This window comes from Pelodiscus sinensis, chromosome 6, assembly GCF_049634645.1.
Source record: "Pelodiscus sinensis isolate JC-2024 chromosome 6, ASM4963464v1, whole genome shotgun sequence".
NCBI lineage: Eukaryota > Metazoa > Chordata > Testudines > Trionychidae > Pelodiscus > Pelodiscus sinensis.
The window spans coordinates 40,973,768-40,987,456 of NC_134716.1; the positions used below are offsets into that span (position 1 = coordinate 40,973,768).

At 43.0% G+C, this 13,689-nt stretch overlaps 1 protein-coding gene across 6 annotated transcripts in view; it reads left to right on the forward strand.

Moving 5' to 3' along the window:
• NTRK2 (neurotrophic receptor tyrosine kinase 2) overlaps nt 1-13,689 on the forward strand; it is a 292,046-nt gene that overhangs the window by 33,075 nt on the left and 245,282 nt on the right. For all 6 annotated transcript variants that reach the window (XM_075931775.1, XM_075931774.1, XM_075931776.1 and 3 more), the window contains 2 exons: nt 1,272-1,340; nt 4,417-4,574. In XM_075931775.1, coding sequence (XP_075787890.1) covers nt 1,272-1,340; nt 4,417-4,574 — 227 coding nt within the window. The remainder of the gene's footprint in view (nt 1-1,271; nt 1,341-4,416; nt 4,575-13,689) is intronic.

Sequence of the window (13,689 nt, forward strand, 5' to 3'; positions counted from 1 at the left end):
AATCACAGTGTAAATGTGCAGTACAAGATTTTGTGTGTGGTTTTGTAATCGAATAAGAAATGGATCTGAAGTAGAGTGCACGAAGCTGGTTTAAAACCACTTTTGCCTTCTTGGCCTCATCTTCCCTTCACTTCACAAGCACTTGTCCAACTTGTCTGTAGCTCAGGACAACTTGGCTACAGCTCAGGATCTAGGCCCTTAACTTTAAGTTAACAACGTCTTATGTGTGTATATGCTTATTACTGTGTATGCTTGCCTTTATTATTTTTTACTATGATATTAAACTGGGAAGGTAATTTATAATTACCCTTGAATTTGTTTATGAATCTAGTCTTCATAACAAGCTTCAGAGGGGTGGCTGAGTTAGTCTGTAACAGAAAAAACTTAAAAAAACAACCAATAGACTAGTAGCACCTTAAAGACTAACAAAACGTGTAGATGGTATCATGAGCTTTTGTGGGCACAACCCACTTCTTCAGATGACTGGAGTATTAGAAGTCCAGATCCAAGAATAAATAAGGGAAGGAGGGGGAGAGAGAGAAAAAAAGAGAAAAGGAGGGGAAAAGAAAAAAAAAGAGAGAGCTAGTGAGTAGATGGTTCAAATAGTTACAACAGGCTGATAATAACAATTAGCTCCGTCATTGTTTGGTTAGTTGGTTGGTTAAGTCATTAGGATATGGAAGGTAGCGTGTGAGACAGCCGATGTCCTCATTTATACCATTTGCATAAAAATTAAACTTGTAAATGAAGTTAACTTATGAACAAGGACATCCGCTGGCTCGCACACTACCTTCCACATCCTAATGACTTAACCAACCAACCAATGGAGGTGCTAATTGTTCTTATCAGCCTCTTGTAACTATTTGAACTATCTACTCACTGTCTCTCTCTTCATTTTTTTCTCCTTTCCCCCTCCTTTTCTCTCTTTTTTTCCTCTCCCCCTCCTTCCCTTATTTATTCTTGGATCTGGACTTCTAATACTCTAGTCATCTGAAGAAGTGGGTTGCGGCCACGAAAGCTCATGATACCATGTACATGTTTTGTTAGTCTTTAAGGTGCTACTAGTCTATTTGTTGTTATTAAGTTTTTTCTTTATAACAAGGTTCTGGTTGGATTAGGAATCTTCAAAGCCATATTGGAATAAATGGAATAAAATCCACAGATTTTCTTGGGGTTTAAATTGGGTTCAATTTTCAAAACAACACCTTTTCTATATTTTGGTTATGAAAACTAGAAATAGTAATAAAATTTAATGTTCTGTTTTCTCTCAGTAATTTCTCCAGAAACAAGCTCTCAAGTTTGTATAAGAAGACTTTCCGCCATCTGAATTTGTCTGATCTGTAAGTAGTGAGGCTTTTTTTAAATGAAGATTGTTTATGTTTTGGAAATAGAATAGCACTCTGAGAGCTTTTAGGGTGCCATTGACCACAGTGGAGCCAGAATTTATCCCATATCTTTAGGGAAAGTAAGCAGCTTTTGGATGATGACATTGTTTTAAACAGATATTAATTTAACGCAGTACCAGAGCAAAACACCATGGTATTTGCTTTCTCTCCAATGCAACATAAATTAATCTGTGAATAAAACTTGCATTTCCTTGTCAGCTTTAAAATGTTGTATTATGAAATTGTTTCACATGGAACTATAGAGTTTTGGATTATACAAGGTGGAACCCTCTCACTGCAGTACAGGCAGTCCCCGAGTTACGCGGATCCGACTTACGTCGGATCCGCAGTTAAGAACGGGGCTTTTCTCATCCCGGACGACGGGAGTGGCGGGACGCCCAGATGAGCCGCTGTTCCACCGCCCGCATTCTCCGGGGCGAGAAAAGCTGCTCCCCGTCTCCTTGGTCTGCTGGTCAGACCAGGGAGACACGGAGCAAAGCCGCGGAGGACGCCCGCAGTGGGACAGCCCAGACGCGCCGCGGCTGTCCCGCTGCGGGCGTCCTCCGCGACTTTGCTCCCCGTCTACCTGGTCTGCTGGTCAGACCAGGGAGACGGGGAGCAAAGCCGCGGAGGACGCCCGCAGTGGGATAGCCGCGGCGCGCCTGGGATGTCCTGCTGCGGGCATCCTCCGAGGCTTTGCTCCCCGTCTCCCTGGTCTGACCAGCAGACAAGGAGACGGGGAGCAGCTAGTGCCCCCTCTCCCCCACCAGACCAGGCTTTTCTGCCCACGACGCCTGGGGTAGAGCAGCTGGGGCGCTGCTGGGTTGGTCCCGCAGCACCGCTCCTCGGCGCTACTGGACCATCCCGGCAGCACCCCAGCTGCTCTGCCCCAGGTGTCCCCAAGTCAGCCGCTGCTGAAACTGACCAGCGGCTGACTACAGTAAGCCCGAGGCAGAGTTGCTCTGCCCTCGGCTTCCTGGAATCAGCCCCTGATCAGTTTCAGCAGCAGCTGACTTGGGGACACCTGGGGTTCTTAAGTTGAATCTGTATGTAAGTCGGAACTGGCATCCAGATTCAGCCGCTGTTGAAACTGATCAGTTTCAGCAGTGGCTGAATCTGGACTCCAGTTCCGATTTACATACAGATTCAACTTAAGAACAAACCTACAGTCCCTATCTTGTATGTAACCTGGGGACTGCCTGTATAGTAAAAATATTAACCACTTGCAGATCTTCATGTTAAGTGTTTTCCTCATTTTCTTGTATTTTACTGGCTTGCAGTTTGCCTAAAAACAAAATAGTTTTGAACTGAAATATATTTTATATAACCACATGGCTATAAAATATTTTGCTTATTCTGGTTGTTTAATACATTTATATTCCAGTCTCTTTTAAGCAGGATGTATGTATATGGATTAACATATAACTTTCTCACATTTAATCACAAGTAAAATAGGAAGAAAGAGATGTAAAATACCGCTTGTGTAGCAGTTGAGTGGTATTCCTGTTACTAGATTGGATAACCTATGCACAGAAGAGGTTAAGTGTTTGGGTCCTGGTTCTTAGATTTTGTGCTACTCAGTGCTGCAACAACTAGTCCCTTAGGAGCCTGCAGGCCAGTGGAATTGTCATCCACAAGGTAGGCATCCAAATTCCCCATACAATGTATGGGGAATTCTAGGTGCCTAAAGAAAGGACTTTCAGAAGCCAGTAAACTGAACAGGTTGTTCTGAAACAGGAAGGATTCTGGTTTCTCAGAGATCAGCACAAGTTCAGGGCCCTGGAAATATAAAGTAGACAAGTCAGAAATGTGCTGTAATCCCAGACATCTTTTGGAGTATGTTCTCATTTCAGTATAGTAGAAATGAAGTGCACACACTAAAATGAGATTATGCCCCTTAGGTATGTTCTGTTGATGATTAAGTGGTGTAATAACTTTACAGTCCACAGAACTTCGTTCATTGGAATTTTCCTTCATAATTTGGTAATCGTTAAGCATTCACATGGAAAGAATAGCTAGTTGTAAAATGCTTCCATTTGATTTGTCCTGTTAGGTATCTGTAATTTTTTTCTAAAATCCCAAACTCTCCTCACATTCTTCTTTCTGTTCCTGTCCACTCAAAAAAGGCTCTTTTGCCTGACATCTGGCAATAACTTCCCTGTCTGTATTTGGTAGCTGATATCACCTCAGCAATAATGATGATACTGGTTAAACTGGAGCACAGTAGCAAGCACAAATCAAGGTGTTGAAACAAAATTTTTGTCCCCTGAATTGCACAAGTAATTGCACAAATAGCGGGATTTGGCTCAGGGTAACTGTGAAGAAGTACTGACTTCAATTTTAAGTCCAAATTCTGCAATCATTTATGTCAGTATGTATCTGGAGTCACTTTGCTGTGTTTAGCTGAATAACTTCAATTTACACATGCACTACACTGACCGCCTCTGGACCTCTCTGTTATCAGGTGACCAATTTCTTATTGGTATCAAGGTTGAACAAGGACTTGAAAGGGATTTATTAAACTTAAACCACAATATGGGTCTGAATGGGTCCCTAAAGAGTTCACCATCGACACCAGTAAGTCTTTTTCAGGAGTGTTTTTTATAAATTAGTTGTCCAAAATTCACTATGGAGCAGATTCTGATTTTCATTTAATTGGTAAAATCCAAAATGATTTAATTGAAATGAATAGAGTCACTCCAGATCTTCACAGGTGAAATCGAGACCAGAATCTGGCCCTGTGTATGGTATCTCAGATTTGTGATAAGTGCCCTGGGCCATATTTTCATCTTGAATTAATGGACTATGGCTATACTGACTTCAGTAGAGATGTACCCATGTATACAAGCTGAGGACTGAGGCTCTGGATCCGTAATTTTATTAAACAAAGTATTTAATTTCTAGGCTGCTCTTGAGGTGGCATTTAAAAACAACCAAAACCCTTAACAAACAAAACAGAAACCATGCAGCAATGTGTCCACACACATGATGTCAACTGAATTTTAAAAAAACGATTTAATTTTTGCTATAGGATTCTAGTGGACAATCCGTTCAAGTGTTCCTGTGATGTTATGTGGATCAAGATATTTCAGGAGACCAAGTTTTCTAACACAGAAACTCAGGACTTTTATTGCATCAATGACAACAACAAGAGGATACCCCTATCAGACATGCAGATCCCGAACTGCGGTAATATACTTTAAACAACTACTAAGTGAAATTACCTAGTAAGGAAAAGTAAGGATGTTTTCAGCTCTAGGTGCTATATTTCTTTCTCGAGGTAGCATATCTGCATGAAATCTCAGGAAAATGTCCCTCTGACTCTTTACGCCTTTGCGGATTACTATTGTGAGCTTTAGTTTGAATGCTTAAAAAAATAATCAGAAATGCATCAAAATGAAAATATCTAAATATAGAAAATGTAGATACATGCATTAAATTGAAAAGGATGCTTTTATGCATCTTAAAATGTTCTTTGTTGCTTTCATAGAATCCCTAGATTAATTGAATCTTTATTTGTCTTTGATAATGCATACAATAATGCTATTAGCATCACCATTTTTAAATTCAGGCCATAAATTGTGCCTATTTAAAAAAAACATACAAGCAAATAATTATGTACTTTTGCATGCAGATCTTAGGAACTGTGTGTGCAAACAGAGCGAGAGAAACCTTGCAGAATCCACTTTTTATGGCTTGCATGAAGCAGACTCTGCAGGTTTCAGTTTGCAGCATTTGACAAAATACTAATCTACACTGGTTTGAAAAGAAATCCGATGATAACTCCCATCTCCCTACTTCACTTGCTTCTTTCCACAGCGTCCTTGGAACAATTGTCAGGTAGTTTCACTTCTTATTATATAGAAAAAGTATTCCTTAGCCTCAGATCTAGTGGCAGAGGGAGCAGCTGGGCTTGATTCCTTTCTTGAGCACAATTCTTTGTGACTCAAAGCGAAACTCACTAGCAAATACAAATTTCATTTTGTTTTCCTTGATGGGCAGAGAGGGGGAGAGAGAACTCGCAATGAAGCAAGCATGGAGGAAAAGCAGGAAGAGGGCAGCAGGACAACACACACAATGGATGTATTTGGCTGGAGAGAGGCAAAGAAGAGTGAATTGGAGGGGGATGGGAAGAAGCTAGAAACAAGCTCAGCTTTTCTTCCTTCTGTTGTAGCACTCAGAGTACTCTCTGCTGCTTATTTTTTCTGTGAGTGCTTCACAGACTGCTCTTCTCTGCAGCACTTCCAGTTGTGCCTGAAACTCATAATCAGGGAAGAGAACAGAATGGGAGTAAAAAGAGTACTCTGTTTCATAAGGACGCTGTTTAGTACATACTCCTGCCATGACTATATGTGTCAAGCAGAGCCAAGAGTGCTGATAATTGGAGAGCAAAGAACATCCTGGTATTTAATGGCTTTCCTGTGTCTTCAGAAGTGTCAGTGGATGAAGAAAGGAAGAGAGGAGCAAGAGTGGGGCTATGTACACACTGCCGGTTTTGCTGGCAGTGAGTATGCAAATGAGGCACAGATTAGCATATTACCACACCTCATTTGCATAATTTACGCACACCATTTTGCTCAAAGGGTTTTTGCGGAGAAGAAAGTAGTGTGGACGTTTTCTTTTTCGGCAAAAAACCCTTTTCCCGCCATATCCTTATGCCCCAAAAAAGGAGGTTTACTGATCTGGCGGGAAAAGGGGGTTTTGTGCAAAAAGAAAACATCCACACTACTTTCTTCTCCACAAAAACCGGCTTGCATAAATTATGCAAATGAGGCCTTGCAATATGCTAATCTATGCCTCATTTGCATACACACTGCTGGCAAAACCGGCAGTGTAGACGTAGCCGAAGAGTGGAGGGCGAAAGCAACATGGTATGCAAAATACAAATCTATCTGAAGTACTTAATCTCTCAGTCCAGCTCCGAGCAAATCTGTTTTCAAGTGCTGGCAGAACTTGGCTGATCTGCTTTGAGGGGCTTGAGGGAAAGCTGCTGCATCTTCCAATCCTATAAGGGTTTTTGGGAGGACTGGAATTAGTAGGCACCAAACAGAGATGTTAGCATAAAACGCTGGAAGCCAGAAACAGTCTCTATTCTGCTGCAGCTGGTCAGAGCCAACATAGAGACCCCATAATCCAAGCTAGAATCCCTCTGGTAACTAGAATAGTAATAAAAATGTAGCCGTGTTAGTCTGGTGTAGCTGAAGCAAAATACAGGACTATGTAGCACTTTAAAGACTAACAAGATGCTTTATTAGATGATGAGCTTTCGTGGGCCAGACCCACTTCCTCAGATCAAATAGTGGAAGAAAATAGTCACAACCATATATACCAAAGGATACAATTTAAAAAAATGAACACATATGAAAAGGACAAATCAAATTTCAGAACAGAAGAGGGATGCAGGGGAGGGGGGGGCGGAAGGTAAATGTCTGTGGGCTAATGACATTAGAGGTGATAATTGGGGAAGCTATCTTTGTAATGGGATATAGTCACAAAGATAGCTTCCCCAATTATCACCTCTAATATCATTAGCCCACAGACATTTACCTTCCGCCCCCCCTCCCTCCTCCCTCCTCCCGCATCCCTCTTCTGTTCTGAAATTTGATTTGTCCTTTTCATATGTGTTCATTTTTTTAAATTGTATCCTTTGGTATATATGGTTGTGACTATTTTCTTCCACTGTTTGATCTGAGGAAGTGGGTCTGGCCCACGAAAGCTCATCATCTAATAAACCATCTTGCTAGTCTTTAAAGTGCTACATAGTCCTGTATTTTGCTTCTGGTAACTAGAGATGCCCTTAACTCAACAAGAGAGACTTTTCCTGAGTCATTGAGTATCTGCAGAAAGTTTGGATTTGTTTCTCAGCCTGTGATGCCCTGTGTGTGGGAGCTGTGTTGCCTGCCACATAAAAGGGCTTTGCACAATCAGGTGAGTCATTGACCTATCTGGTAGCCCTTCCGAGTGGTCAACGTTAGAAGGAGGAAGAAAGGGGCACTCGGCCTTCAGTACCTCTAATGGAAAGGTTGGAGACCCTGTCTGTGGTGGTTGTATTTGAGAGGCCTATGTTTTGGAGGAGAATGGGTGTTAACATCAACACAGGACCACAAATTATTCATGTGCTTGATCTGATGTTGATTTTTGTGCATGGAACTTAAACTTACTTGATTATGGATAGATTTGTATTTCTCTTTAGCTTTAAGAGAATATTTAGTGAATAGTACCTTAATACAGCATTGCAGTTTACTCCCTTGAGTGACACTACAAACACAAATCCAGAGCATGGTTTTGTACTTGGAACAAGACACTCATCAGTGCTAAGTCTGCCTTCTCCCAGGAATATAGCAGATATACTTAAAGGAGACAAATCACAACATCCATGAGCACGACCTCCATTCTGAAATTCTTTTAAGAAATCTTATATTGAGCAACAATTTTAACAGCATCTCTCTAACATGTGTTTTACATTGCTTAGGTTTTCATGGACTTAAGATTCATAAAACCCACAGTTCCATAGATTGTAGCTGGAGTTGTGGCTCCTCATTTTAAAATCTGAAACCATATAATTAATTTTGTCCCCTGCAGATATTTTTCTGAAGCAGTTAGTCTGTTAATGAGTAACAAAATTTAAGTTAACAAAGGCTAGTTGTTATCTAACTCTAGGGAGCATTTAACTTTTGGGCTGATTAATTCTTTGCAGTTTTCTTCCTCTTTGTGGGAATTAACTACCCCTACTCTTTCTTTTGACTTTGGTAAGTGTTGTGAGTGGACAGGCCTTTGTAAACTACATTGTCACCTAACTGAGTAAAATTTTGCTCATTTGATATTCTTATCAATAAACTAGGCGAATACAACTTAAATGGGGCAATTGTAAAGTGGGCGCATAATTGGCTGGATAACCATTTTCAGAGAACAGTTATTTATGGTTCACAGTCCTGCTGGAAGGGCATAACAAGTGGGGTTCCACAGGGGTTTGTTTTGGGACTAGTTCTGTTCAATATCTTCATCAACTATTTAGATATTGGCATAGAGAGTACGCTTGTTAAGTTTGCAGATGATACGAAGCTTGGAGGCGTTGCAACTGCTTTGGAGGATACGGTCATAATTCAAAATGATCTGGACAAACTAGAGAAATGATCTGAGGGAAATAGGATGAAGTTGAATAAGGACAAATGCAAAGTACTCCGTTTAGGAAGGAACAATCAGTCTCACACATACAAAATGGGATAACATAAGAACATAACATAAGACCATAAGAATGGCCGTACTGGGACAGACCAAAGGTCCATCTAGCCCAGTAGCCTGTCTGCCGACAGTGGCCAACACCAGGTGCCCCAGAGAGGGTGGACCGAAGACAATGATCAGCGATTTGTCTCCTGCCATCCTTCTCCAGCCTCTGACAACAGAGGCAAAGGACACCACTTCTATCCCCTGGCTAATAGCCTTTTATGGACCTAACCTCCATGAAATTATCTAGCTTCTCTTTAAACTCTGTTATAGTCCTAGCCTTTACAGCCTCCTCTGGCAAGGAGTTCCACAGGTTGACTACATGCAATGTGAAGAAGAACTTTCTTTTATTAATTCTAAACCTGCTACCCATTAATTTCATTTGGTGTCCTCTAGTTTTTCTATTATGGGAACTAATAAACAACTTTTCTTTATCTGCCCTCTCCACATCTCTCATGATTTTATATACAGGCAGTCTCTGGGTTACGTACAAGATAGGGACTGTAGGTTTGTTCTTAAGTTGAATTTGTATGTAAGTCGGAACTGGTGTCCAGATTCAGCCGCTGTTGAAACTGACCAGCAGCGGCTGAATCGGACACGCCTGGGGCAGAGCAGCTGGGGTGCTGCTGGGTTGGTCCCGCAGCACCGCTCCTCGGCGCTACTGGACCAACCCGGCAGCACCCCAGCTGCTCTGCCCCAGGTGTTCCCAAGTCAGCCGCTGCTGAAACTGACCAGCGGCTGACTACAGGAAGCCTGAGGCAGAGCTGCTCTGCCCCGGGCTTCCTGGAATGAGCCGCTGATCAGTTTCAACAGCGGCTGAATCTGGACGCCTGGGACAGAGCAGCTGGGGGCTGCCGGGTAGGTCCCCGCAGCGCCACACTTCAGTGCTGCGGGGACCAACTGGCAGCGCCCCAGCTGCTCTACCCCAGGCGTCTAGCTGCGCCCCCCCCCCCAGCAGACCAGGGAGACGCGGAGCGGCTTTTCTCACCATGGAGGATGCGGGCGGCGGGACCGCCCAGACGCGCTGCGGTCCCGCCTCCCGCGTCCTCCGCGGCTTTGCTCCACGTCCCCCCCAGCAGACCAGGGAGACGCGGAGCAGCTTTTCTCGCTGCGCAGGACGCAGGTGGCGGGACCGTGGTGCGTCTGGGTAGTCCCTCCACCCGCGTCCTCCGTGGCGAGAAAAGCTCCGTTCGTAAGTAGGGATCCAATGTAAGTTGGATCCATGTAACCCGGGGACTGCCTGTACCTCTATCATATCCCCCCTCAGTCTCCTCTTTTCTAAACTGAAAAATCCCAGTTGCTTTAACCTTACTTCATATGGGACCCGTTCCTAATCATTTTAGTTTCCCTTTTCTGAACCCTTTCCAAGGCCAAAACATCATTTTTGAGGTGAAGAAACCACATCTGTACACAGTATTCTGACACGTTATTGCCCCACACGGCTTCCATAAGGATTGGACTCACAACCCTGGATTTAACAGGCCACTGCTCAAACCACTGAGCTATTGCTCCTCTCTAGGAATGTGACTGTCTAGGAAGGAGTACTGCAGAAAAGAATCTAAGGGTCATAGTGGCCTACAAACTAAATATGAGTCAACAGTGTGATTCTGTTGCAAAAAAAGCAAACATAATTCTGGGCTGCATTATTAGGAGTGTTGTGAGCAAGATATGAGAAGTCATTCTTCCACTTTACTCTGCACTGATTAGGCCTCAGTTGGAGTATCGTGTCCAGTTTTGAGCACCACATTTCAAGAAAGATGTGGAGAAATTGGAGAAGGTCCAGAGAAGAGCAAGAAGAATGATTAAAGGTCTAGAGAACATGATATGTGAATAGTGATAGAGTTGCAGCCATGTTAGTCTGGTCTAGCTGAAACAAAAGACAGGACTATGCAGCACTTTAAAGACTAACAAGATGGTTTATTAGGTGATGAGCTTTCGTGGGCCAGACCCACTTCCTCAGATCAATTTGTGGAAGAAAATTGGCACAACCATATATACCAAAGTGATACAGGCAGTCCCTGGGTTACATGGATCCGACTTACATCGGATCCCTACTTACAAACGGGGTGAGGCAACCCCGCACTAGCTGCTTCCCCCCAGCAGACCAGGGAGATGCGAAGCTAGCGCCCCCCACAGCAGACCAGGGAGACGCGGAGCAGCTTTTCTCAGCAGACACCTCAGCTTGAGAATAAAGGACTGAGGGAAGTGAGGTGTGGGAGAATAGAACTGAGCTCTGGAGAAATGTTTGTCTAGAGTTTCCCCTACAATATGTACCAGTTCCGACTTACATACAAATTCAACTTAAGAACAAACCTACAGTCCCTATCTTGTACGTAACCCGGGGACTGCCTGTACAATAAAAAAAAAAGTGAATACATTTAAAATTGACAAATCAGATTTTAGAAGGGGGGGGGCAGGGTGGAACCCCTAATATCATTACCTCACAGACACTAACCTTCCCCCCTCACCACCACCCCCACTGTAAAATCTGATTAGTCAATTTTATATGTGTTCACTTTTTTTTTATTTTATCACTTTGGTATATATGGTCATGCCAATTTTCTTTAGTGGATTAGTGGATGTGCAGTTAAATGAGCTTCTGATTTGGTGGCTGATGTGGTTGGGTCCAGTGATGAAATTGCTAGTGTAGATGTGTGGGCAGAGTCGGCGCTGGGGCTGATTGCAGGGGTGGGTTCCTTGATGATTATGATGGAGGTGTGTTGCGTGGTTACTGGAAAGAATTTGTTTCAGGTTAGGGGGTTGACTGTAGGCGAGAACTTGCCTTTCCCCCAAGGCCTCTGATAATGGGGGATCATTTTCCAGGATAGGTTGTAGATTATTGATAATGTGTTGGAGGGGTTTAAGTTGTGGACCGTAGGTGATGACAAGTGGAATTCTGTTGTTTTCTCTTTTGGGCCTGTCTTGAAGTAGTTCATGTCTGGGTACTCTTTTGGCTTTGTTGATCTGTTTTTTTCACTTCACCGGGTGGGTATTTCAGTTTTAAGAATGCTCTATATAGATTCTGTAGGTGTTTGCCTCTGTCTGTAGGAATGGAGCAAATCTGGTTGTATCTTAGGGCTTGGCTGTATACAACCGATTGAGAAATGTATCTGGGGTGGAAGCTAGAGGCATGAAAGTAAGTGTAGCAGTCAGTAGGTTTCCGGCATAGGGTGTGGAAATTTGTCCAGCATTTAATTATACTGTAGTGTCAAGGAAGTGGATCTCTTGTGTGGTCTGATGCAGGCTGAGTTTGATGGTGGGGTGGAAGTTGTTGAAATCCCTGTGAAATTCTTCAAGGCTCTCTCTCCCGTGGGTCCATATGATGAAGATGTCATCAGTGTAGCGTAAGTAGAGTAAGGTTCTTGAAGAAACAGACAGACAAAGTCTCTCAATATATAGTAGATATCATGCCACTTCACAGCAATTATTTTTCCTTGTCACTGGTTGTGTACCCTAGCCAGAGCTTCTTGGCCACATTTTCATAGTGCAAAAGCCCAATTTACATATTGTAGATGTGACAGATATGGCAATTTCCTGCAAAAACCTGAATGACAAATGGTATTGAGTTTATGTATTATTGTGGACAAGGATGGTATGTAACCACTTTGTGGACTGTATGAAACAAATATTGCAACCCAATATTGCAGAATCTTTGGGATCTGTTATTTTAAATGAATGCTTTAGCTAGGACTGTATTCTTCTGCATGAGGGAAGGCTACCCCAACTCCTGTAGTAACTGAAAAGAGTGGGTGGTGATAAAGGAAAATGAGCCAGGTTGTCACTCCCCCAAATAAGTAGATCTTCCTGGCGAGGCTTGCTTATGCTTGTTCAAAGCAGATTCTCCAGAGACCAACAGACAAAGAAGGACTAATGAATAAATAACCCAGTTTAAACTGGATCAAGGCTGTCTTTTTGATCAGCACATGGCCAGGGCCTTCTGTTAAAGGAGGTCTCAATCCATTCTGGGAGAGGTTGGAAGGACTGACAACCACTAGAGTCCAAATTTGGACCTGGGGTGATCTCTGGCAAACTTCTTAGTAGGACTGTAGGTCCTTTTATTATTTCAATTATTTTTTTCTGTAATGCTTTCACCTTCAGAATAAATATGCTTGCATATAAAGAGTTGTGTGGCATAACTGCTGGAGATGTCTGTGTTCACAGTTTGTGAAGAAAAAGCAAAGTACAGATGCTGGCCTGTTTGGACAGCACAGTACAAGTGGGTTCCTGTGCAGTCTAGAAAACCCCCAGTTGGGAGTGAGAGAAATGCAGAGCTCTATCCAAGTGTGGTGACAGCTGAAGAGCTGGGAGCCTCGCATGGATGCCCTTGAGGGATGACAGAAGGAAAGTACAGGTGTCATTGCCCTGAACTGTTATAAGAGAGATATCACAGATGTGTAGGCAAAGTGGGTATTTGAGCATGGATACTGCCTGTCATTCAAGGACAGCTTGTCTAAATGAGAACAAATCAGGGTCCAAACCTTATCTAAATAATAGGATTTTTGTTTTCATATGCAGAAGGGGCTGACTCTTTTCCCTTGTACATAGTATTGTAAATCTTCCAGCAGGGGTTGGGATTTGCGTGTTAACTTGTATTATGTAGCTGACAGACTTTTAGAAGGTGCTGCTCCCTGTTTGCAATTATGATCTATTGTTTGCTTATTTCTTGTTGTGTCCAGGAAAATCATGTCCAGTAGTTTGTATATGCAATGAGGAGTAACAGTTAATTCGAACTAAGGACTTAGTTCCAATTGCTGTTTCACTGCCACGTGTAGCCGTGGGCAGTTACTTCGGACTAGTGGAATTTAAAAATGGCAACCGGACGAGAAGATGCAAATAAAGCCCAGGATATTTCAATCCCGGGCTTCCTTTGCAACTTCGAATGCCTACATTAGCCTCCCTATTTCGAACTAGGGGGCTAGTGTAGACATACCCTAAGGTGTTACAGGACTCCTTGTCGCTTTTGCAGATCCAGACTAATACGACTACCCCTCTGATACTAAATAAATTAGACTCATGCAGGCTTTACTCCAGACAGGCCTGCACACAGGGGAGGGGAGCAAAGGGAGCAATTGCCCTGGGG